Genomic DNA, 25,314 nt, shown 5'->3' on the forward strand with positions numbered 1-25,314 from the left:
AAATCACATGAAAAGATATTTAAAACTGATCATTTGATAATGAAATTGCTGGGTTTATGATGACATCTCAACATTCTTTAATAGAGATGGGCTCAGCTAAAAATAATATTGTTAAAATAGTGGTTTTTTTATTGTAATATAGGCTCTAGGCTCACTAACAGAAAAGATTAAGATCAGATTTGTGACTTTGCCTTATATGAGAATCAACTGTAAATAAGCAAGGCAAGTTTATTTGTATAGAACAATTTGCTAGTGCTTTACAGAATAAGAAGGACATTAAAATCACACAAATCAAAACATAAACAATCACAAATAATCATCATAACATTAACATTAAAACAGAAGAAATAATTCAGAATACTGCTCTTGCCCTAATCTGGGAATGTGATTTTCTGTAATATGAAAAGCATGTCTAATAATATCCATAAGATTGTAGTTCAATCCTGTCTCCAACCAGCATTTCCAAGGCCATTCAGTTGTGTCCTTGGGCTTGTGATTGATGCTTTTAATGAGTGTCATTACTTAAGGGATCATATTATGTAATCATGTAAAACTGACTTTTAACCATGCCATTAGTTTTCTCACAGTTGTTTTTTGATTGATTTGTGCATGTTTGAGTAATTTTGAATTATCCTGCTTTTGAGGCTTGAGCGGACAGAAAATGTCTACTTTGACCTACCGCCTGTTCACCCAGCGGCTGGGTCCCAGCCCTTCATGGGGAGTCTCAGTTTGCAGTTTTGAACAGGAAGTCAATGAACCTGTTTTAGATCAAAATATAAAAATAATGATCTACATATGTTATAGCTTAATACCAAATACCCCTGAAAAAACATAATATGTCTTCTAGACTAAAAAACTTCTCTTGAATATTTTCTACATGACCCTGTCTTTGGATCAGTATGTAGCTCCTCTGCGTGTGAGGGAACCAGACTCTGAGACACAGGTGGGCACAGTCTGCAGAACTTCAGAGCACAGCACAGGATGACAAATATCTGACACAGAGACGGGCGCTTCTGATCCTCCAGGACAATGAAAACTTGTATTTAGTTGACTCATAACAAAAGGATTCAGATAAACACTTGAATCATTTGAAGTATGTGTTTCACCAGAAAGAATGGTATGGTAAAATTATACAGTTATCACTGTTTTATTAACTTCTTAAGTTATGGCTGGGTTGGCTGGACTTAGATGACGAGACACCAGCCCCGCTCATGTCCGAGCAACCAGCCCCGCTCATGTCCGAGCAACCAGCCCCGCTCATGTCCGAGCAACCAGCCCCACTTATGTCCGAGCCACCAAACATGCTCATGTTAGAGCCAGGGCCACCAGCCCCGCTCATGTCAGAGCTAGGGATGGACAGATCTGATACTGGTATCAGGAATTGGTGCCGATAATGAAAAATTTGCTGGCTCAGATATCAGCTTCCAAGTATTGGTTCCGCTGTTATCCTTTATACATTAATGTAATAAGACTATCTACTGGTCTTAGTTGGCCTAAAAAGTCTCATAAACTTCAGTGGTTACATGATAAATAAATACCAGCTGCATAACACATATGGATCGGTTTTGACTTATTTTATTTGTAAGGTAATAAATGCTGTGATCAGTCTCTGCGCTGTTATCAGATGATATCTGGTATCAGCAGATACTTAAAATCTTATTATCGAAATTGGTATCGGAACTGAAAAAGCTTGATTGGTTCATCTCAGTCTGAACCAGAGCAATCAGCCCCGTCCATGCCAGATCCACCAGCCCCACTCATCTTGGTGCCACCGCTCCCACTCATACTTAAGCCATCAGCCTTGCTTATCTCAGAGTAACCAGCCCGGCTCAGTGCAGTTCATGTCAGCCACTGAGCTGCAGACGTACTAATTAATGCACACACAGGTGGCAATTAGCAGCTCTCTCCCACATGGATCTGTATAGACTCATATAAGGCACACTTTTTTCTTTTATCTTCTATCCATCACACTCCTATGAGGTGAGGGCTCGTGGGCTTGGCCTGTTTAATAGGCCGTCTCGTTTGCCAACTGTTCCTGTGAGGGGCCGGTGCGCCGGGCGTCGGAGCTGGGATTTGGAGAGGGAGGGTGCTGGTGCCGCTGGATCAGACAGATGGGGGGGTCCGGCTCGAGGAGAACAACAGAGTCCCACTTCAAACAACAAGGATGCAACCTGCTGGCCCTATCGTCTGCCAGAGCACAGACCCAGCCTTACGCTGACACACAGGCTGCAACATATGTGCTTTGAACTCCTGTTTTAAACATCTTAGATAAAGTTGTCAGCGGTCATGTTCACACTATATCTGGATTATCTTCAATGCATAGATTATACACATAAAAGTCCAGCGTGATGCCCTGGGACTCCCTATTCTCTGCCACCAGCCGAACGCCCTACAACCAGCCCCCTCCTCCTGAATTCACTGGCACTTCCAGAAAGCTCTGAGGCGCCAGTGGAGCAGGGCTCATCTCTTGGGAACAATAAAGCCAGATCTTCATAAAAACTTCAAAAAGGCCTCGCCAAGTGTTTTATAGGTGCTTTAAAGGTTTATGGGCCCTGGGGAGGGAGGGAGAGAATGGGAGAGAGAGAAATGAGTGATGCAGTAGTAGTTGCAGGCTTCACTTTCTCACCCAGCCCAAAAACAAACCACACATTATATGTTGGCCATGGATAATCTGCGTGAGGGCCAGTGGCAGAGGCATAGGGGGTATAAGCACTGTGGGCGAGGGGGGTGTGTGATTAGATCTGGTGACCGGGACAGGTGGGCAGTCAAATGTAAAAGCAACAAGCGCATAGAGGGATGAGAGAGGGGTGTCACAAAGAGACTCGAGAGGGAATTTACACTTTAATCCTAGTCCTAACACCAAGCTATAGCTGTGAAGGTTTGTGAAACATAGAAATACACTGCAGTTACATGATGCAGATAAAAGACCAAGTGGAAGGATGTGTCAGTGTGGTTAGGTGGCCAGGCTTCCCAAAGAGTTAATCTGGCCTTTTAATATTAATAAACTTCATGCATGTTGTGCCTTTTTCTAAAAGCTGACTATTTGCTTGCCTCTATTGTCTTTGAAACTTTGGTGTAATTGGTTTAAGAAAAAAATGATATAATTTCATTACAACAAAGAAGAATACAGTCTGATTTTTTTTTACAGATCACTCAAAAAATATTAGAAGTAAAAAAAGATTACATAGTAGTATGACTGTGATGTTCTAGCTTCTGCTGTTATTATCACTACTTCCTATCTCAATCGCGTGCCGCTATGCAACTGCTTTTCTGTGACAGCTGCACCTTGGATTGCTCTGAAAATCAAATATTGCACTTTAACATTTGACTTACAAGTGCATGTTTCTAACAAAGTTGAACTATTCTTGACCTCGTTTGCCCCTGTCCACAGTAGATCTCCAAACAAACTTTTGAGATGACTCTCCAGAAGTCAGTTTAATACCATTTAGTGTCTTTTCCCACCATGTTTTTCCCATTCTCAAGCAGCCCCTTCACTTGTGCTTACCCTCTATAGCCCTGTGTGTAAAATCAGGCCAAGGCTCTGGCTGCTAATCTCCCATAACCTGAGAAGAGGTCAGGCCTGGGAGCCAGAGGTGGGTCACGGTGAGTCCACGGAGATTAGGTCCTGGAGCCTGCTCACTTTCTGACGCCGCAGCTTCTGCAGCATCGTGCGGCTTTAGAGGAAACAAAGTGGAGTGTGGCCTTGAGCAATTAACAGATGACTGTGGCAGTAAGCAGCCTAGCAGTCACAGAGCTGAGCATGTACACCCTATCTCTCATATTATGATGAGTCACACGTCTGGCCACATGAACCCAGTGCACACATATCCAATGTTCTTAGGAGCATGAATAGCCACTATTCACGGTGTTTGAGGAATGTTTTCTTTGTAGGGATTCAGATATATACCAACAGTTAATTTTAGATCAGGTCCTCTTGGAGTCGCACAGTTTAAAATTAGGAGGTGTCAAAATTCCAGTACAATTATTAAGTTACTGTCAATAAACGTAAAGGGCGGCTCTCAAAGTATGAGTGTTACCAAGGATGTGAAGTCCATGTGATAAGCCTCAGTATAGTTCAAAAGTGTAAATCTTTGACACTGTATGTACCTACTCACACATTTGGACCGTAGGATTTCAGAGTGCGTGGCATTTTTGCGAATGTGTTTGTGCGTCCATTTGCGACTTAGTGTTTGCAGAATCTGTTGACAGGAGAGCATGCCGCATTTTATTTGCTCACGGGCTGAAAAAACACACGGGCTGGAGAGAGAGCACAGATAGGAGTCCGCTGAAAGCAAGGCCAGTCAGTTGAAATTTGACACTGGCATCATGAGTCAACTCAACATGGTTCAACTGGTTGAAGATAGTGTAAAATAAAAGCAGTGTAAGTGCTGCCACTGTAAATACTCATGCCCAATGTCAACAATGTACACCTCATTTTACAATCTGGACACTCACATTCATACATACGTAAAGTGTCTTGACCAAGGATACAACTGCAGTATGCATTTGTCTTAGCAGAGATCAAACTGCCAAACTTTGAGTTAGTAACACGTTTTAGTGTCAGCTAAAGGCATGAAAAGGTTTGGTGTAGTAAGTAGTAAAGTAAAGTAAAGTATTATTTAAATATAAATTCCCACTGTATGCCTGGAATTGGATGGAGATGTTCTAATAAAAGAACATTTTCCTGATCTTTATAGTGTGGAACTGTGCCTTTGGGCATCAAACGTCTCAGTCTTAAGGCGAGCAGAATGTCAGTCTTGGAAACACATTTTATGTTGAGGTTTTCAATTGATTTATACACTACAAATTACAAGTAGCACAGTAGCAAAAAATAACTTCACATTTCACAAATGAGTCACTAAACCTGCATTAGATGTGACGTTAACATAAGGAACTCCCCGTCCTATAGAATAGTAGTGTTACTGTTGGTGGTGCCCCACTTGCAGCTGCCCACTGCTGTTGTCATCGGCTGGGTGTCAAACACTCATGAGGTCATTGCAGTATAGCATCTGTAGAAACAAGTGCCCACTATTTGTCATTTATTTCCATTTCTATTGGCCCCATGGCTGACTTCTGGGAATATATCATAAGTAAAGATGGAGCCCCATAGCAAAGGCATAAGCCCCTATGAAAATTCAATCTGCAGCTTGAAATGAAGGCTTGTTCTGGTCCTTATGGTCAAAGAGGTGTGCCAAGAAATCCATCTGATAGTAAAGTTGAGGGCTTTCTCCAAACAGGACGTGTAAAACGGTCATTTAAAGATCGTGTTGTTTTGGTGGGATAAATTAGTAGCTTCCTCGAGTGGTGTGTAGCAAAGAGAAAAGAAGCCACATAAACAGCCGAGCCTTTTATTTTTTTTAATATCCATTTATTGTTCCATAAAAATAGATTTTAAAAAAGTGACGTGATGTCTCCTTCATGACTGGGCCTGATGGATGTGCCAACAGCTCCTTGTAAACATGGGGCTAAGATTTTTTCACTGGAAACCTGAAATCCCTCAGCTCCAGCTCCGGCTGCAGCATAAACTCCCCTGACCTTTGACCCCACATTCATTTACCTTCACATTATGGGCCTTTACAGTACATTCAATCCCTGCTATGCTCTGGCGCTGTATGTACACAAAAGTATTTTTTGGTCATCATAAAAAAAACAGAATTACATCCAAGCACTAACACTTTTACAGTTTTTCTCAGTAGATTTTTTTTTTTTTACAGTAGGTGCACGTAAACACATTGTGGAGGTTTAGGAACAGGGCTCTTTGTAAACACTTATAAAGTGGGTTGTAATCCAGCAGACGCATGTTCTCCATCATTCTGAACCTGGAATGCTACAGTACTGGAGGCCAGGTCCACTGACGTCACCCTCTCCTTTCAGTCGCTACATATGTCAGCTAATGTAAGCTCAACACTAGATCTGAAAATATTGCAAGTCTCTTAAAAATGAGCTTGATGAATTAAATCAATGAAGTGATTTTGCCTGCAATGACAATTTGAACCTTGGCCAAATGCTGCCATTGCTTTCAGTAAATATGCCATAAATAAAGGATGGTTTTAGGCCTGTAAGACCATGACTGACACAACGGCGCTATATCAGAGTCACTTCATAAATAACTTTTCGAAAGCAGTTCAAGAATCCATTTGGAATATATGGTATGCAAGTTTGTTTACAAACGCTGGGCCTCTTGACAACTTAAGTCATCCCTTTCACACCAGAATCCTCGGGGAGACTCGGCTCTAGACTGACAGGCACCGCTTCCTGACGCATCTGGGAATACCACGAAACGAAGCACAACTAAAATACTTAACTGGTTAAGTTCTAGCACGGCATGACTCCAGTCCTCTGGATGTTGTACAACAGGGCCACATGCGTTTTCAAGTATTGCTTGTGTTCTCTTTTTTGTGAATCGGAATGAGCTGGTTTGAATTCACAACATAGTGGTTTTATTAGTGAGCTACACTACTACTGACTACTGACTGTACAGAGGAAAGAGATCGCAGTATCTACTTGCTATCAGACAGCACCAAAATACTTGTACAACATCTGGACCTGTACTGCCCTATTCGCTGGTGACACCACAAGTAGTACTGTGTCATTCTGACTGACACTGGGGAGAGCGCTGTTTTCTGTTATTTACTGTTCATTTGGTGTCCATATGAGCTTTTGCGAAGTATATAAAATGTTGTTGGAGACATTTCATAGAATTCTCCTGAAGTTTTTCAGATAAGAGTGTTTTATAGCTGCAGTTGTAAGAAGGAGAATGATGCTGTGTATTGTGTGCATGTGCTGTCACACAGTGGTGGCACGGCTCTGCGTCAGAGCCAGAGGAGAGTACTCTTTGATTCTGACGCACAGTTTCCCTCGAAGCCAGGGGTTCTGCAGCTCTAGGGGACAGAAGTCATCCTGCAGCCACTTCTCTCTGTTGTCCAGGACCAGGACCAGTCCAAAGTGCTTTAACTGTTCAGGGCTGTAGTAGACACATTTGCCGTCTGCACATGGCTCACTGTCCCCTCCATCACTGTTGCTGCCCAACAGTCGCCGAGCAACACTGTTCATCTCCTGCACCACCAGCTGCACCATCTCCCGTGCCGACGTGCCCGGCGTCACGCACAGCTGAGGGACGAACAGCACTATTAGACACCAGAAACACAATTATATATTTAGAGTAAATGGAACAATGCACACTGAGATGTACCTTAACACATGTGTCTTTGGGCAGACCAGTGCAGTATTGTGGATACACTCGGAGTGTAACATGGCACCCTTTCCTGAGAGTAGTGGGTGAAGGTGATGTGAGCCGTTGTGTGCCGCTGTCCTCTGATAAGGTGCGTGTGGGCGGTAGAAGTGGGGGGCGCTCAGCAGGACAGGAGCGGTCCACTGAGGAGGGCCTGTGCAAGCGTTTGTGTGGGGGTGTAGAGGGGGAGAGGCGGCTGGTGGGCAAGGGGTAAGGCTGTGGGTGGGATGAGGTAGGAGAGGGAAACTCTAGGCTGCTGGTCCTCACACAGAAGGCCTGTCTCTTCTCTGTTATGTGCAACAGTTCTATCTGTCGGCTGGGCAGAATAAAGTCACTGTCAAACAGCTCTGGTGCTCCTCTCCTCCGCACCCCCAGACCCACTCCTCCACAGCGCTCTCCCTCCCGGCTGTGTTCGGAGGCCTGCAGCACATCCGGTGTGGAGTCTCTGAGTGGTCCTCGCCCCCCGCTGCTCATGCACCCTCCTGAGCTACTCCCATCACTACGGAGGAGGCCCCGAGACTCTAGGGGGGCAGTGCAGGACAGAGGGGAGGGGGGCAGCAAATCCAGCTCACGAGGACTCTGAGCGCGACTTGAGTCATAGTCACTGTCTGTGGTCAGGAAGACCTCTGAGGAGCCCTCCTCATCAGACAGGCCTGCGAAATCTGAAAGAGCAATAGCAATACCTAGTTAAATAGCATAATAACATTGAAATACTGGTACTTACTGACTGATTATTAGTGATTATTGCACTAGGTGGATTTGGCAATACGCCAATAGCAGGACTGGGTGGACTAAATGTCTGGGTTTGAGCATTAGCACTACATAAAGAAGCACTGAAACAATATGACAATGTCACAAGGATCAGATCATGAATAGATTCTTTTGTGATATGGCCCAGCCCTTATTGTAAGTTTGCCCATCACTCAACAAATAGACATTCATTTATTGTCTTACTTGGACGTTTGATCGCGTTTGGTCTTACCGGAATGTTTGCGACAGGGCTCCGGAGAGGGAAGGGGTGAGGGCATGAAGTCTGTCTGAGAAGAGGTGGATAGGGGCTTTTCGGGCAGCACTTCTTTGGAGAAGTCTATGATCCAGCTGATGGAGATGCCTCCTGTGGGCTGCTTGTAGCGCGCGTACTGCAGTGCATCCATGATCCAGCGCACATCTCGCCACACCTCCTCCATTTGCTGTGGGGATGTCAGGGATAGTACTGATTAATTTCAGTCTGTGAGTAGAACTCTTTGTTTGTGTCTGTGCAGTACCTGTATGTGCTCTTGGATCTGCTGGTGCTTCTTTTTGGCCTGCAGCAGCTCAGCCTCCGAGAAGGCCTCTCTCAGAGCCTGTTGAGACATGAGCGACTCAAGCTCCAGCAAGGCCGATACCCTGCAGTACTGGCCAATGAAACTGGGGGAATAGGCATTGAAATGCACTGCAAAGACAATTTAAAAACAATTCACATCAAATCCAAAGTATAACAGAATAATATAATAGACGGTTCATAATGTGGGAGACTGCATAAAAAGGAAATGATTTTGGCCAAAGACTTACCCAGTTCAAAGATCTGCAGGGGTAGTGTGAGGAAGCCCGAGCGAGGAGAATAGGGGTTGTTCTGTCCAGGAGCTGTGCACACTTCATCTGAAGGAGGCAGCAAGAGCAGGAAAGACACCTTCTCCCCAAACTCCACCACCTCCTGACTGTAGATACGGAAGTCCTGCACCTGAGCACACACAAGGACAAAAGGAATTTGGTTACTATTATTTTGTTTTTTATTGCCATGTATATGTTTCTACATAAAAGCTCTGCAAAACCGAGCCATGTCCACCTCCTCCTGCTCAAGATGCAACAAGAGGCCAGTCTGACCTGGTTGCCAGGGACATTGATGTGGGCCATGAGGTCTTTAATGGCACTACGTAGATCCTGTACAAGTCTGTGAGGAGCGCTTTGCACGTCATGGTCCATCTCTATCGTCTCATCCAGCGAAGAGAGGGCCTGTAGCCACTGCCACTCCTCCCTGCACACCAGACATTTGAAGCTTTTAGCTGAATTGTATGTATAGGTTTTACTACATTACTTGGCTTTATGACACTTTTTATTAATTTGCAAAAAAGGTACAGAGCTTGTCACTAAATTACTCAAATTAACTCAATGGTCAGAACCCTTATTTTAGAAGTAGAATATGATTTCAGTAGTCCTGCTCCAGGGCAGCTATGGCTACGCAAGTGTTCAGAGTGAGAGAATAACGTATTGTTAGAGAAGCTGCACTGCTCTGCTGTACCGAAAGCACTCATTGCCAGGTCAGTACAACACAGCAGTGCAATTTCTTTAACATGTATAATATTGTGGATACCAGTATGTACTGAGGCTTGTACACCTGAGCCATATGGTAACTTACTATGCAGCCATTTGAACCAAAATATTCTTTGTACAATTTTACGAATAAACTATACATATTAAAATCAAGCAGTTTTTGTTCAAATGTACAGTGAAAAAGACTGATCTGAAGAATGTTGGTCTAAATTCTTCATTGCCATTTCAAACTGTGCAATAATATCAGATTCCAGCAGTAAACATGTGGAAGTGGGTTCAGAAAGATTCTATTCATTGTGGCTTGGCCTTTGGGCTCAGAGAGAAAATCACATTTAAAGTGAGCAGCCTTGCACCAGCCCGCACTATGGATCTGACCTGGACACGTTGCAGTTGTCCCGTATCTTGGTGTGACAAAGGACGTTGGGCAGTTTCTGTGGCACCAGTGCTCTGATCTGCTCCACAGAGGTGCATAGCTTCAGGTAACCCAGATACAGGCCAGGAGACAGGACCTTTTGACTCCTGCGGTGGTACGCTAACTTCTCCTGGGAATTACACAACATAGTTAGCTAAAATCTATAGTGTGTTTAAAATGTGTATCTATCTCTTAAAATTCTCTTAAATTTCATTATACAATTTGCTCTTAACTGGCCACAAAAAAATATTTCAGTGATCTGTGGTTTTGCCAGCGGCAGACTCCACCATTGTTTAGGAACCACAAGGCCAAAAAGGTTTATACTGGAGACAAAACAGCCCTTCAACAATGAGAAGAGCATATTTAGGATATGTAGACAAAAATCAACGTGTGGTTTTGATCAAAATGGTGCCCCTCCAGTTTGGATACATAGCATTACTATAGTTGGATTATAATAACAAAGCATTTCAAAAACATAATATCATAGGGATCATTATGTTCTAACTAATTCTAACTAAAGTTTCTGAAACGAAATAACAAATGACTAGCTAAAGTGAAGATAAATAAATCAATTACAAGTGGATCTCTACAGAAAAAACAACAGACCAAAGGGTGCTAAATGAATAATGCTTGTTTAACACAAGTGTCTGAATGAGCAATTCTCATAATTGCAAACACATTTCCCTTTACAATCCTATTGTTTAGAGGTTTATCTCTTTAAAAGCATTACACACATGTTTTCTAGAAGTTAGGGTGCACTGTTGATCACAAAATTTTGTTCTGTTTCATTCAGTAAAATTTCTAGGTTACAAAGAATCGTTTTGAAAAAAACAAAAACACAACCACTGCTGACAAACACTACTTTGAGAGGTCTGGTCCTCTATCAGGTTAATAGCTAAAAATCCATATTCATACAAATTGCCTGAGTTCCTCACATGGAGCGTGATGAGGAGCATATCCAGGGCAGTTGGCTCCTCGGGGGAGGAGATGGATTTGCGTTGGAGTTGCAGTTTACAAAGCTGCATCCAGCGAACTCCATCTAGGTTGGGACATGCGCTCATGTCCTTTAGAAGAACCAGCAGCGCATTTCCGTGTTTGTCCTTGATGGGCTCAAAATATACCTGACCAAGATCCTGGGTCCCCAGCATTCCCTAAGGAACACACAAGATATTTAGATAACATGTTAAGCACTGCATTAGCATTAGCATGCTAATGCGTGAGAGTGAAGTCACCACCTGAAGATGTGAGATGGCCTGGAGCATCTTGAGGCGTGTCTGTAGTGTGCAGGAGCAGGACGTCTGGGTGGGACTGAGACACTGCTGCAGCCAGGGGATCTCCTCCCACAGATAAGACACCTGCAACAAACCTGCACTGTCACATCATATACACATTTACAACAGCACTGGAGGAGGCTCACACTCCAGTGTGTCTCAGGACAGTTAAACACTATGCACCTTATAGAACTCAGATCCCCACTTCTTCACGACTAGAGTCTCCACATAACTTCATTGACACACATTTTGATGTGATCACACATTTTAAGTTTTTTGTTGACTGTACCTTAGTGAACCACAGGAAGTCCTGCATCAGTGAGTTGGAGTAGGAATCCTCCATCTCCACTATTGGAATCTGGTCCTCAGGTGTCACCAGCACATTGTCATCTCTGTACATTATTGTTGTCAAGTAGAGCCCTCTAAATTAATCAATCAATCAAACAAACGAACAAAAACTTGTTTTAAACCAAAGTAACATTTAAAATCCATACATTTGTTATGAAAAATTATATACCTTTTTAAACTTTTGACAAACTTGCTGGTGGATTGGAAGAGGTGTCTGATGCTTTTTGAAACTGAGTGTTTTCTTCCTTGTTGTGGAGCCTTGCATTGTTCTGTGCAAAAGGCAGAAGAAGAAAATTGGTAAATTAACAAATCAGCATGAGCTTTATGTGATAATCTCTTTTTCAGATTTTTTTTTGTCTATCCAACTGCACTTTGTTTCATCTTATTGATTCTCCAAGTCTTTCTTTATTGCTTCATTTGAACATGTATAAACTTTCCCACACACACACCAAGCTCTGACCTGTCTGTAGAAACATGGCGGGTGGTGACAGGCCGTTACTTAATTGACAACAAACCTGACACGTTCAACAACACATTGAGGGTGGAATGTTTTTGGACATTTCAAGCGCTCCAGTGGCGTGGCACCATTTGACAGTGGCTCTGACGGCCAGTGGCAAACTATGGGCCTTGGGAGAACCACTAGCCCTGCTCCCCCCAGAGACACCAGACCTAAAGAGTGTGTGTGTGTACTCCTGTTTGTTTACCTGCACATACTATAGTCGATGGAGCATGGCACGTCTTGAGCTGTGGAGCCAAGGAGCTGCGCTAATGTATATGTATGTGTCGTATATGTCTTAACCCTTTGCCACTCGCTGACAGGGAGGTCAGTGAAGTCTATGGGGACGTGTTTATTTTTAGTGGACCTGGAGGGGGCTGGCGGCAGAGGAGCACACGTGTGGAAGCAGAGGTGTGTGCGTTGCCCAAGATAGCGTGTCTCCCGACTCATTAGACAGTGCCAGATGCCCTCCCAGGTGATAGCACTCCATGTAAAGTCAATACATCCCTCCATTCAGAACACAGAACAGGACTAATTTTCTACAGAGGAGCCGAGGTGAAGAGAAAACACAGCGCTTTCTCACCTCCTGAGTGTGTTTAGCGCTCCTGGCCGGCTCCCTGTTTGACATTGAGTAAGATAGACAAGTTGGTTCAACTGCTGGGCTGCCTGTGTTAGTCAAGGCCTCTTTCACAGTTTAATTAATAGTGTTTGGATAAGAGCAAGAAGGTGGTGCGAAAAATAAGCTGCACTCAAGACGGGGGTGGGGGTCTCAACATGGACATGCGACTCACTGAAAAAGAACATGTTCTTAATTACTGCAGCGCGTCCATTTGCGTACAAGTGTCTCTATGTGAGCGCCTGTCTATCTGTATGTATTTATATGTACGGACAGTAGACAGGGCGACAGGCGGGCTGCTGGGGGCCGCGCAGAGGGGCCGCACCAGCAGTCAGTGTTAATTTATGCCCTCTCTCGACTCCAGCCCAAGACTCGTCTCTTACAGGAATAACAAACATGACCCCGGGACACGGCACCTTAGCTACCGTGCCTGAACTCTCAAACTCAATCACTTGCCCGTCTGAAGAAGCAGGCCCACTCAATACCCACTATTATACCACAGCCCAGACCCTACTGCAAATACCCCGCGGCCAACACTGGACAATAGTAAGTGTGTGTCTCTGTTTGAGCCATGGGACAAGTGGCTAATGCTAACTGCAGTTCCTCACTATGTGAAGCAGTCAGTGTGGACAGCTCCTGACACTTGTGGGACCAGTAGTGTTTGGGCTTATAAACAGCTCCAGAGTCGATCTGCATTTTGTCTCAGGCAGAAAGAGAGGGCCGTATTAAGCCGAGGAAGGCCTGAGTCATGGAAAGATGCTTATGGGCTGTGGTGGTCGAGACATAGTAGACGGGACAGACCTGGGTGCTGCACTTGGTGTTATTTTTTATGGTGGCATGTCGCCTTCGGTTGGATGGGCCCCCAAAGTACTTGCCTGCCCTGAGATTGTAAAGTGTCTGTCAAAATGAGATGAAACACAGTAGTGTGTATGACTGGTTGCACCTGCCAAAGGTAGGGCTTCTGTTCATTTACAGCACCACCAAATCTACATGTATTAAACTTAACTAAACAAACTGCAACTCCCTGCAGTCACTTTACACTAGCCCACTGTATATTTTACTATGGTAGTAAGGAGAGCAGTTTGGTATGTGGTAATATTTAGTCTAGTAGTTTTGTTTTAAATGCTTCCAGCATGTCATGATGAACATATTGTATTCTTTGTCCACTAAAATACGAAACAATAATCCATATTGTAGAGCAAGTTCTTGCTATCCTCTGCAGTCTCTGACAAATACATGGTACAATAACCAATTTACTGTACCATGCCTGAAATACACTGCAAACTTTACACGACTTATGCAATGGTGTGAGGTAAACTTAACCCCTCGTTTCACCTGACACTGCACTAAAACTGATCTGGAAGTGAAGGTCAAGTGTACTTGTACTCATCTAGTTTCAGGTTGTTATTGTACCCAAGAATTTACTGCATGTAATTCCATATTCATAATGACTCAGGAATCAGGTGCACACTTCCCTGTATTAGGTTAGCAGGCACCACTAAAAACTGTAAGACTGAGGAATTACACATTGAGTAGATGAGGGAACAGTAGTGGATACCGTGGCAAATGCAGTGACGATGAGCTTCTTTTATCTGCTCCAAGAGTTGGTCCAGTGTCTCCGTGTGTTTGACCCGCGGGGTTCGGCCATCAACATCCCGCCAGCCTGCAGACAAAAACTACAATGTAATATATAGAGGGAGATGGACATCTAAATACACATATATGCTATTATAGTTAGCTCAACAATGGTCATGTAAAAGCATTATAGAAGTGCTGTACTGTAGGATTAAGCTGTAGTGACAGCAGTGGAATATTTCAGCAGTATTTGGTTTATTTGAAACAAGTGAACCAGGATTAAGAAAAGATTGAGTAACAACTTTTGTCGAATAAAAATAAGCTGGACAGGTTTGTGTTTCAGTTTAGTGGAAAACATTGTGCAGTCAGAAGTAGGTCCAGGAGCTGCAGCAATGACGTCCTCTGGAGATATATTTGTCTAATGCTTTATTGTAAACACGCCGATGAGACTAATAGACTGGCTCAGTCCAAGTATGTGAAGGGAGATGGTCTGTATCTTTGTCCCAAACATTCAGGACTGGTCCTGGACTGGTCTAAAAGTGGAGTGTGTGTGTGCAGTAGAAAGCTGAGGTTGGCTCACATACACCTTCATATACATGGATACTTTCAGATAAATACTGATGTTCTGTATGTCACTGTGATGAGGACATTGGACTAAAGCAGCAGAAAGCCCCTCCTGAGCCTGACAGCATCCATGCCCCCCCTCATCCCAATCCCATCAGCCGACTCCCCAGGCCCTCACCCCCGGAGGGTGCGCGCCTCACAAACACGGTGAGCTCTATTCCCGGAAAGGTGCCTGTCCCAGCAGGACAAGTGGGCCCTTTAATGGGCGTCCATGGCCCGGCATAAGGCCCCCACTGTTGGGGCCGCGCTGCGCGCTACAGCACAGACATGCAAATATTTCCAGTGGTAGGCCCAAATGGAAAACACAAACATGCAACATCAAAATTAGCTCTGAGAGAGGTGGGGGAGGGGGACCATCACAAAAAGTCAAAAAAGAGGGAAAGCCCAGTCTTAAAAGAAATCTCTTACAGTTAACTGAAAAACATGGTGCTGATGAGGACAAATATGCTCATGTGTTCTCCAGATGTGCCATGAGAGTGCCAGCACATCCACTGCTATCAGTAGACCACTAATACTACTTACTACACTAGTACACTACTACAACTACCATTACAGAACTAATACTACACTGCTGCCACAACTACAAATATCAACACTGCTGTCCATTGAGGCGCCATAGTTAAGCTTTCTATTGGCTAACTGTAACCATGTTTGAGTACCATCTTTATTGCTAGAATGATTTACAAATAGACCTGACTATTAGCATAAAATTTGTTCAGACTTTAACTGTATATAAAACACTTGTGACTGGCCTGGAGCCAGGCACATAAAGTGCTGACTATAATTAGTGCTGAATTGCTATATTCACACACTAATCACATAGTTTCAAATGCAGTGTTTACACTTGACACTCACACTTATGAACTGCCCTGAACTCCCTGGGCTTATGTCCTGTGTGTGTGGGTGCTGAATGTGATCAGTGTGGAGATAGATTAATCGACAGAAAAAAGAAGGGCCAGCGCTGCAGCAGTGAGTCAACACCTCAGCTGTTGTGGTGAATGACTTCACGGTTAACTTCTTGGCTGAACCCGGGCAGCCTCTGGTGCCAGCCAAGCCCCAACATCACCCCAGGCTACAGTTACATGGACTGACGTCTGCAGCGGGGGTCCCAAAGCCCACGTAGCACTCTGGCCAAGGAGAGTCCAGCTGTCACCCCTGGGATGATGTCAAGGCAACCTCCAATGACGTGGGACTCGCACAATCAAATGGATGTGAAAGGAATGATGCAATGTTCTGTTTTATGTGTGGGAAACCTGCAAGGGCTTTTGTGTTCATACAGAGCACACATCCTAATCCTGCTGTATAATCATGTGAGATCATCCACTACCAGGGATTCCCATGTCAAACAACTGCACTGACACAGTGGAGACTTACTGGAAGGAGCAGCACTAGCTGGAGTGGACACAAGCGGGGGACCCCATCCTTTCATGTTGTATGCGCACACTCGAATGTAGTAATATGTCCCCTGAAAGAATAGAACACAATATCACTTACACACAACAAGTGATACATGCATCTCAGGCCTGATGTAAAACAGTTATAAGGCTGTCCCTATGGTCAGAGCAGACAGCTCTCCTTTCTCAGCCAGATCAATCAAAGTGGCTGCCGACATTTCCTGACCTTGCCTTGACCCCTGTCATTTGACAGGAGTGGGTCTCACTGGGGGAAGGGGTTTCTCACAACTACAAACAACCAGTGGATCCTCCATTTGTCTATACGCCCACTGCAGAAAATGCCACACATAAATCAGGTGACTGGCTGCCACACTGCTCTTTATATCAGTTTGGGGACGCACAAATGATCAGGAGCTCCTCAAAAGTAAATAAATGCTTTCAGTTTTTTTCTTAAAGGCCATGTGTCTCTGGCCCCATGGAGCTGGGCTGACCGGGGCCATGAATATGACAGATGTAATAATGAAGAACCACTGGGTAGATGGCTGGATATGTTGCCACCAAATGCTTTACTCTCATGTCTAAATAATAGTCAAAGTTCTCTGCTGGAGAACTCTCTCTTTGTGTGACTTTGTCACGAAAGTACCTTAGGGTGAGCAACCTTTGATCTGGAGCTTATGAGGGAACACTGTGGGAACTGAACAATATTGACATGAACATTAACCAATCAGATGTAGTTTCTCTTATTGTTAAAGCTCAAAGCATCAGTGTAGTATAATGGTATTGTGGTATTCATCATATGTAAGTGGAACCTACACAAGTGAGTCCTGTGATGTCGCAGTGGAGCTGAGTTGTGTCATCTACCACTATCTCTCCCAGCAGTGGGCTGCCCGACGGCGAGTTACTCCAGCTCACTGCAGCGCACATGGAACAGTAGTTATTATTATTAAATAATAAGTACATGCATTATTGTGTCTACTCATTTGAATACAACACCTTTGTACTTGGTGACCACGGCAGAATTGACACAGACAGGCTCCTGGAAGTCCACCCTGAGACTGGTGCTGCTGCTGACTGACAGGCGGATCACACTTGGGGCATCTGGGGGATCTGCAGTCAACACAAAAATATCAGAAAGATTAACATAATAATGTCATATTGTAGCAAGGCACATGACTTACATAGTGCTATCTTTAAAATCTTGGAAATGCAAAAGCAGTACCATCCAGCACAAGCGTTGATATCTCTGCAGTGGCTGTAACAACAGTCTTGCTTTTGAGCCAGTGTCTAATTTCCATTCTCACAACTTGCCCATTAAATGACATGACTGTGTGGAATTATAAAGTGGGCACAGCTCTTTTAGCATTAAAGCACAGAATGGTTTGGGAGTGTGCGTGAGAGTGCGTCTGTGTTAAGGAGGCGGCTGTCTAGCACGCTGCTCACAGTGTCATGGAATGCCTATTAAAAATTAAAGCAGTAGTACGAGCATTCACGGTTTGAATGCTCTCAGTCAAATGCTTGGCAACTCAGCGTGGAAGCCATTAAGAGAGTGCCTAGACACGACGCCCAGCAGCCATTTAGAACGGGCGCAAAAATGAAAAGACGTGTTGCATTGATCCGAGCTGCCTCTGTGAAAAATGCCTGTGAAAACTCCTTTGTGACCAGAATCAAAGTGAGGGGGACAGACTTACTGGCGTGCTCAAAGCCGCTTTGCATTCGCCGGAAAAGCCGCAGCCGCCACTCCCAGGCCTTCAGCTGCCTCTCCCGGTCAGACATCTCGCGCTCGCTGGGCCCCTCGCTCCTCACCTGGGCCTGGAGCTCGGACACCCGCTGCTCAGCCTCCTGCACCAGGGTGGCTAAGTGGACCGCGCGTCCTTCAAGACTCACAACTGAAAAAAGAAAGATGAGTTAAAGTACATATGACAGCTTTTCATGTTTTTCTAATTATTGCCTGGTTTGGTAGGATCTGTGGTGAATATTTATCATAGTTTTACATCAGTTAAGTGGCAGTTTGAGGTAAAAAAAAAAAAAAAAAGTTGAAGAAAAGTACAAAAATATGGGATGCAGTAAAACAGAATGCCTTTGCCTGAAAAATGCATTGGCAAATTCATTTCAGTTCATTTAACAACAAATTTTGCCCCTTGTCAACATTATAGTTGCAAGGTAACGGTTATGGACTTACCTCTTCATATGTCACACCTTCAACCTGTATCCAACCAGGAAGTAAAATGATTTTTAAAAATAGACAAAAGTAGGCAATATTTTAGTGCAATCGTAACTAATTATGTTTTGAGTGAAAATAGTAGCCAACCTTCTCATTTGCACATTCAGGAGATTTTGAGAATATGCACAAATGACCTTACACAGTGATCAACCCCAAAAAACATGATTTCTGGGTACTTTGGAACGCACTGAACTAAATCCTGGATTGGTGCTAGGAATATTAAAGACTCAAGACTCATGGTAGCTGGAAAAAGATCACTGGAAAAAGAAAACAAATGTGTATAGCTGTACAAAGTAGTGTTGATAATGCGGTGATTGGACAATACGCACACCCACGGTGACACTCCACAGAAGCAGCAGCGAATGGCTTTTCCAGGCTTTCCTTTAATGTCTTTGTTTGCCAGAGGCTGCAGTGTATTTCTCAATAAAGTCAGTTTAACTAAGCAGGCCCTCTTTAAGGATGACATCAGCCCCAAATTGACACTGAAAATGGGCAATGAAAGTGAGAAGGGTGAGAGGGAGGAGCGCTGTGTAAATGTGCATATAAACCAGGACAAAATGATGGAAAGAAAAATAGGGAATTGTTTAAAATGCTGTTAGCGAGTAGCATTGTTAGACTCTTACACAGTAAGATGCTATACACCAACGTTTCTTAAACTGGTACGTGCGCCACTGGTGCTATGCCCTCTTCAGTTTGAGTATTTGTTTTATTTAGAGATAATTGTATTAGTGTCTCTGTCCTCCTTTGGGTCAATCATCATTTAGAACTGTCTTATCAATGGTAGTCTCATTTTAGATTATGTTTAGCCACAATTTAGGCCTGATATTGTCAGAGTTTAGCTTTAAGAAAGACAATATTTTCTAGATGTCAAAAGTTTGCTGTATACATTTGGTTAGTGTCTAAATAAAGCATCATTTCTGAAGAAAAGTGACTGTATTTGATGTATTGTATTGTAAAATATGGTCTCTGGATGTGTAGGTTTCCACATTCCCTACACTAGTTTAGGGGTAAATGCTTGTGCCAATCAACCACATTTCACTGAGTAAATAATTGACTAAAATGTCCACTGAATTAAGTTTATATCTTTAGTTTGTCTCCAAATACCAAAAAGCATTCTTATCCACATAATTCGTGCTGCGCACTGTACACGTCACAGGCCACTAGCGGTTGCTAACAGTGCCATAACAAATAAGTGTATGGTTGAAGTGCTGCTGCGGAGCGTTGCGCCACATACCAGCACATAGCAGGTAATGTAAAGCTCCAGTCCAGGTCACGGCGGACAGTAGCACACTGTAGTTCTTCTTTGGTGGCTGGTCACTCAGGCACTGTTTGGAGCTGGTGTGTGTCTGTGTTTAGTCTGACTCATCTGTGTTTGTTCATTGTAGATTCCACTGTTGACACCAAGTTTAAAGCTCCGTGTCAAAATGTCCATCTGGGTGTTGTTTCTCTCTCTCCCTGTCTCCCAGTCCCCCTTTGAATTCAACCTTCCTCCCATGTTCTCTACCTTGGAAGATTTGAAGTTAACTGACTGCTAGTGGATAATCAGATTTTTCATTTGGTACTGGGAAGAGGTGACGATTTTCCAGAAGTCAGTCGTGTCATTATAAGGCTAAGGCTTCACACTTGTCACGGATGGGACTTTAATGGGAGCCATTCATTTAAAAAACAATCAAATAACAAAATGTATCCAATAAACAGGCACTGGAACGAATGATGAAGACTAACATTTGTTTGAAATTATTCACTCCACTTGTGGTGGGACTGCAGTTACTGCAGTAAATGATGTTTAATCAAAATCAAATCTTGTATTTCGATAAAAAAAAAAAAGAAAAACTCACTTTGTGTTGCCTAATCTGCTTGCATGCTGTTTCTATTTTTACTCAAATCTGAACAAATTCAAGAAAGAAAAAGATCTGATTTGACTGTTTCACATTAAGGAGCTGTTTGATCATAAACGTCACATCACTAGTTTGGTCCAGGTTTGATCCCAGCCCGGATGTGGACTTGGTTTAGTCCTTTTCTAGTTCAGATATAGTTCTGGGTTTAGTCTCCATTTGGCCCCAACTTGATGAGGTCTGTGTGCAAGTGTGAATGTAGCACACTTGTTTTATCTCAGCCAGTTTATACATAAAATAAACAGTGGGATGAAATAAAACACAATTATCCCTATACAAAAAGTGAAATATGAAACTTTTTGATGTTGTATTTGTTACATCCAGTGTCCACGGGTGAACTGTCAACGGAGCCCTTGAAATAAGACAGACTCCAGTGGCTCTGACATGTATAGCTCACATCTTTTGTATCCAAAAGATTTACAAGTGCATCCATAAATCTCTTCTGTTGTCTTGGTCTGCCCCTGTCGCCTTGGAAACCACACACTGCACAGCCAAGCGCGGCAGTATCAATAAGCATCAATTCTTTTAAAAGCTGGAGGCGGGGAGCGCAGCATGTCTGAAGTCAATCCCTGCCTGCTGGAGTTAGATTAGTGCATGTGTGTAAATATACGTTTTCTGATCAGTTTTTTCAATGCAAACTTACACTCTCTTATGAGTTATTTGGGGGCACAATCAAAGTAAACAGCACTTAGCATTCAAGTGTTTTCCATTTAATGACACCTTTATAAGAAGCCTGGCTGACTCTTGGAAAGTCGTGGTGTGTGAGAGAGCGAGTACAAACACAAAGGAGTCTGACTGGCGTGTTCTAATCATTAGCAGAAGAGGAAAACCGAGGCGTCGCGCAGATCACAGACAGTGAAAAGTGCTTACCAAGATGACTAATATTACATCACAACTACCGCCCTTTCATCAGCATTAATATCATGGCAATAAACTCAATGTGCCTGTTTGTGAGCGGTGGGAAGAAGAAAGCTCGCCCGCATTATGTGAAATTATTTGGCTTTGGCTTTTTACAATGCCATAACTATACTCTTTTTTAAAGGGACATCAGTCATTATAGTTGTAAGTATGTAGGCCTCATAGTTCAGTGCCAGACTATTAATTGCCCTGGTTACATTCACTTGTAGACATGCCAAACTCTGGTAAACACAGATAAAAATATGTCAACAATTACTAGTGCAAATATGATTGTAAACAAGAGATCAAGCTAAGGCTGTTTCTCTTATTTATGCAGAGACATTCTGGCGGCGCAAGTGGAGATATTCCAGAAATATTTAGAGCCAATACAATGAGCTAAGACTACATTTTAATGCATTGATCATGTTTGTCGCGCTGCATAAGAACAAAACAAAAACAAACTTAACAATTTACTGTATGGAGTAATTCATAAAATGATTTCATTGGGAAACAGATTTTTTATGAGATGTGGGGAACTGGGGACATTTCAAAGCTATGAGTCAAGTATTTGTGTTTACAACCTAGTTACAGCCGAGAAATATAGAGCGGTTCACAAGTGACATTTGCAGACTCCACATGCAACTTGGAGACTGAACTTGTATTATAGACATTTTAAGTTTGTCAAGCCAATTTAAAGTTTGTTTTGCTGTGATTGTTGCTGTATGTGTACTATTATACACATACATTGTACACTATTTATTTCAACATATTTAGCATGATTATTTTTCAGATTTTTTTTTCCTGAAGTTTATAATTTGACTTCCTGATTAGTCATGGGCAGCAGATGTGACTGTGGTTACACATCAATTTAAAAAAAAGCCTTCCTTGTGAGTAAATTGTCACATTGGATGGAATTTTCAGTGCTGATGAAATAGGTATTTTATTTAGCGGTATCTCACTGCTACTTCCAGTAATTTTATACAAACTGCCTCTTGTACAATGATGATGGTGATGAACATTTACCACTGATACCATCCCACCAAACCAAGGAGTAAAACCCGTATATTTTTTATGTGTTCCATTGACATTTCTAGTGTAAAACTCACAGTGAGGACTCTCTTTGGCTCCAGCCCGCAGCAGCAGCTTGGCCATGGGCACATTGTTGGTCATGATGGCGATGTCCAGAGGCAGCAGGCCCTCACTGTTGGGTGTGTTTAGGTCCAGCTCCTCCAGACTGTACTGGGACAGAAGCAGCTGAACCAGGTCCAGCTCCTGGTGCTCCACTGCCTCAAACAGGGCTTCATTACTCTGGAACTAAGACACAGACAGACACACATTCACACTTTTTTGTTAATACAAAAATCCAAAAAGTGTTAATTTTGTTTACTAAAATATTTTCTTCATAGTGTTTGTCGATGTCATATTTCTGGAAAAAAAAAAATCTGAAAAAAAAAAAAATCATAAAATGAATAAAGTACATTGAGTAGAACTAAAAGTAGATATATTTTCATCTACTTAAGGTGCTGATATTTTAGTTGAATAATAAAAACAAAACATAAATGATTGAATGAATGGAACGAGTCAAGACTATATCCAAGTTTCACTTTTCAATCCCAGAACCCCAAACCAGACCATAAATAAACTCAAGGTCCAAAGAACACAACTTGTTCCATGAAGCAATGTGATACAATTTATCATAGTTAAAGTAGAAAATATATTTTCTGGTTGACAAAGACTATTATGGATTTAGTTGACTAAATACTTGCATGCCATTTTTGTTGAATAAAACCAAAAAAACTTAAAAAATGTACTAAAAAACAAAACAACACAAAAAAAAATATTTTAGTCAAAAGACAAAAAAAATTGAACACTGCCCCAAAATTCTATATTTTTCCTCCGACTATTTTTGGACTATGATGTCGGCAGCGTATTATTTTTTCCTTCTGTCTGAGTGTGACTTACGATGGTGGTTTTGCGCAGCCTCTCCTTGTCCCCGCCCCGTCCTGACACCACACTGTCCTCCAGGGAGGGGGGGTTGGTGCCCACGCGGAACTTTCCGGAGAGGTTACGGTAGAGACGGCGGGCGGCACTCGGCGAGGAGAGGCTGGAGGACTTGCGAGTCGAGATGGGCTGGTGTGCCTGGTCTGTCCTCATGGGTTGTGTCATCTTGGCAGAGTCAGCCCTGGAGAGAAAGGATCAAAGAAATACTTTTTAGAAACTCTTCCCTCATTCCATGCTTGAAATTTCATTGTCTAAGTGTCATTTACTTTCATAGGATTGAAGTTTATTGTCATTGAGAGTTGTTGCTCCTAATTTAATTCTTTTAGTATTTTTGACTGGCCCCAAAATAAGACGCGATATTTATGTGTGAGTGTTTTCTCCTTGTACTGGTTCTGCCCAGTTTTCTTGATTACTCTGTCAACGCAGTTAATCTGGCACTTAGTATGTATGTGTTGGTACTGCAAATCCAAATTGCAATCACCGAATCAGCCAAATTTATTCAATGGACTCGAAAAAGGTTAAGGCTAATTGGTCGTTTACAAGTTCCCTGCTCCTGCCTATTTCTTTTAGGAATCTTTGTGTATTTTTGTAAACAGCAGATCATTTTGTATAACATGAAACGTAAGTGTTTAAATAAAAATAAATGAATGAAAAAGCTAGTTTAGTGCAACGTCAACTCCATATTTTTAGCTTAAAAAGGATCTACAATGCTCATATGGGATTAAACTATCCACACTGTATGAAAACTGTCGGCTTTATATCCCATCTGTGAATCAAAAGTAGCTCCTTTAGGATTTACAAAGAGCTGGTGGCATCCAAAGCACTGAATGTGAACATGGTTTTAAGCACCGCGACATCAGAGTCTCACATGATTTACATTGCACTAAATTTCAGCCCTGCATTCCTCTTGTTGAAACATATCTACCGGTATGTAATGCTTTGTGTTACCATGACAGTAATGCAGTGCCTCTTTGGCTCTTTCGGACTGTGACCCTTTAAAACAGAGCAATACCATAATGTGACCCCTTGTCACTGGCCACATTTGTGAGATGCCCAACAGAGGACGACAGCTAACAAGAGCTAACCGTAGTAGCCCTGTTCATGAATTAGCTGCAGTTAGTATTACAATCCTATATATACCGCAAAGCTTTACAAAATCATCAGTTGGTGTGAGAAGAGGATGCTAATATCTGACCTATGGCATGGTGATACATTACACTGGGCTGCCAGATGGACTACATAATGGGATTGGCAGCTCGTAGTAGAGTGAGTCATTGTGTGCTGGTTATGCCAGTCTGTTCTCTCACCAACATGGCCAATGGATGTTCTGGTCCCACCATCAAACCCAGCAGATCCCTGGTTTGGCTCATAGTGTATGGTGACTCTGCATCTCCATTCTCTCATGAGAACAAGTGCACTCTAAAGTCATGTCTGTCCACCTGCCACTGTTTCCACCAAAGACTGCATACAAAATAGTTCATCATTTCGTGCTCATGGTGGCCAGCTACTCTGAACTCTGAAAAGACTTTCTAAATGTGGGCCACTCTGATAAATTGCCATAACAAATGCAGGGAATGTAAATGTTGTTGTAAAATGAAATGGTTTGTATAGCGGTAGAGAAAGGTAAATATAAGTCTACTTAAGTTGGCACACTGCACGGTGCCAAGAAGCTGCCAACAGGCCAAGATTTGTCAAGGTGAGAACATCTGTAGGAAAAATGTTATTTATACTTTACTGCAGTGTGGACGCACACACAGCTCCGGCCCCACACGCACCGTTACGACAGCTGACAACAGCAATCCACATTGTCCACTTAAAAGTGGGCCCATGTCCCCCGCAACAAGGCCTTTTCACATGGCCATACACCGAAAATACCCCAGATCCCTGTCCCTTCCCGCTCGCTCCTGTCCATCTCTACTCCATCCCGTAATAGAGGCCTTATTTTAGACATTCTCGTGTTCCCAGCCGGGCCGAACCTATTCCAGTGTTCCAGATAAAGCGCGGCAGGTATTTGGAATCATTT

At 43.0% G+C, this 25,314-nt stretch overlaps 1 protein-coding gene across 2 annotated transcripts in view; it reads right to left on the bottom strand.

Moving 5' to 3' along the window:
- Positions 1 to 5,409: 5,409 nt before the first annotated feature.
- Positions 5,410 to 25,314, bottom strand: part of LOC117387214 (ankyrin repeat and fibronectin type-III domain-containing protein 1) — a 123,637-nt gene continuing 103,732 nt past the window's right edge. The window contains exons 7-24 of one of the 2 annotated variants that reach the window (XM_033984659.2): positions 23,253 to 23,472; positions 22,397 to 22,604; positions 17,966 to 18,163; positions 17,271 to 17,384; positions 17,091 to 17,188; positions 16,258 to 16,348; positions 14,243 to 14,347; positions 11,742 to 11,841; positions 11,514 to 11,646; positions 11,189 to 11,308; positions 10,889 to 11,104; positions 9,917 to 10,083; positions 9,095 to 9,245; positions 8,783 to 8,951; positions 8,497 to 8,663; positions 8,214 to 8,421; positions 7,193 to 7,893; positions 5,410 to 7,110 (exon numbers count right to left, since the gene is read on the bottom strand). In XM_033984659.2, coding sequence (XP_033840550.1) covers positions 6,787 to 7,110; positions 7,193 to 7,893; positions 8,214 to 8,421; positions 8,497 to 8,663; positions 8,783 to 8,951; positions 9,095 to 9,245; positions 9,917 to 10,083; positions 10,889 to 11,104; positions 11,189 to 11,308; positions 11,514 to 11,646; positions 11,742 to 11,841; positions 14,243 to 14,347; positions 16,258 to 16,348; positions 17,091 to 17,188; positions 17,271 to 17,384; positions 17,966 to 18,163; positions 22,397 to 22,604; positions 23,253 to 23,472 — 3,490 coding nt within the window. In that variant the 3' untranslated portion in view covers positions 5,410 to 6,786. The remainder of the gene's footprint in view (positions 7,111 to 7,192; positions 7,894 to 8,213; positions 8,422 to 8,496; positions 8,664 to 8,782; positions 8,952 to 9,094; positions 9,246 to 9,916; positions 10,084 to 10,888; positions 11,105 to 11,188; positions 11,309 to 11,513; positions 11,647 to 11,741; positions 11,842 to 14,242; positions 14,348 to 16,257; positions 16,349 to 17,090; positions 17,189 to 17,270; positions 17,385 to 17,965; positions 18,164 to 22,396; positions 22,605 to 23,252; positions 23,473 to 25,314) is intronic. The other variant, XM_055229372.1, reaches the window with a different exon arrangement.

Source organism: Periophthalmus magnuspinnatus, chromosome 19 (genome assembly GCF_009829125.3).
Source record: "Periophthalmus magnuspinnatus isolate fPerMag1 chromosome 19, fPerMag1.2.pri, whole genome shotgun sequence".
NCBI classification, from domain to species: Eukaryota; Metazoa; Chordata; class Actinopteri; order Gobiiformes; family Gobiidae; genus Periophthalmus; species Periophthalmus magnuspinnatus.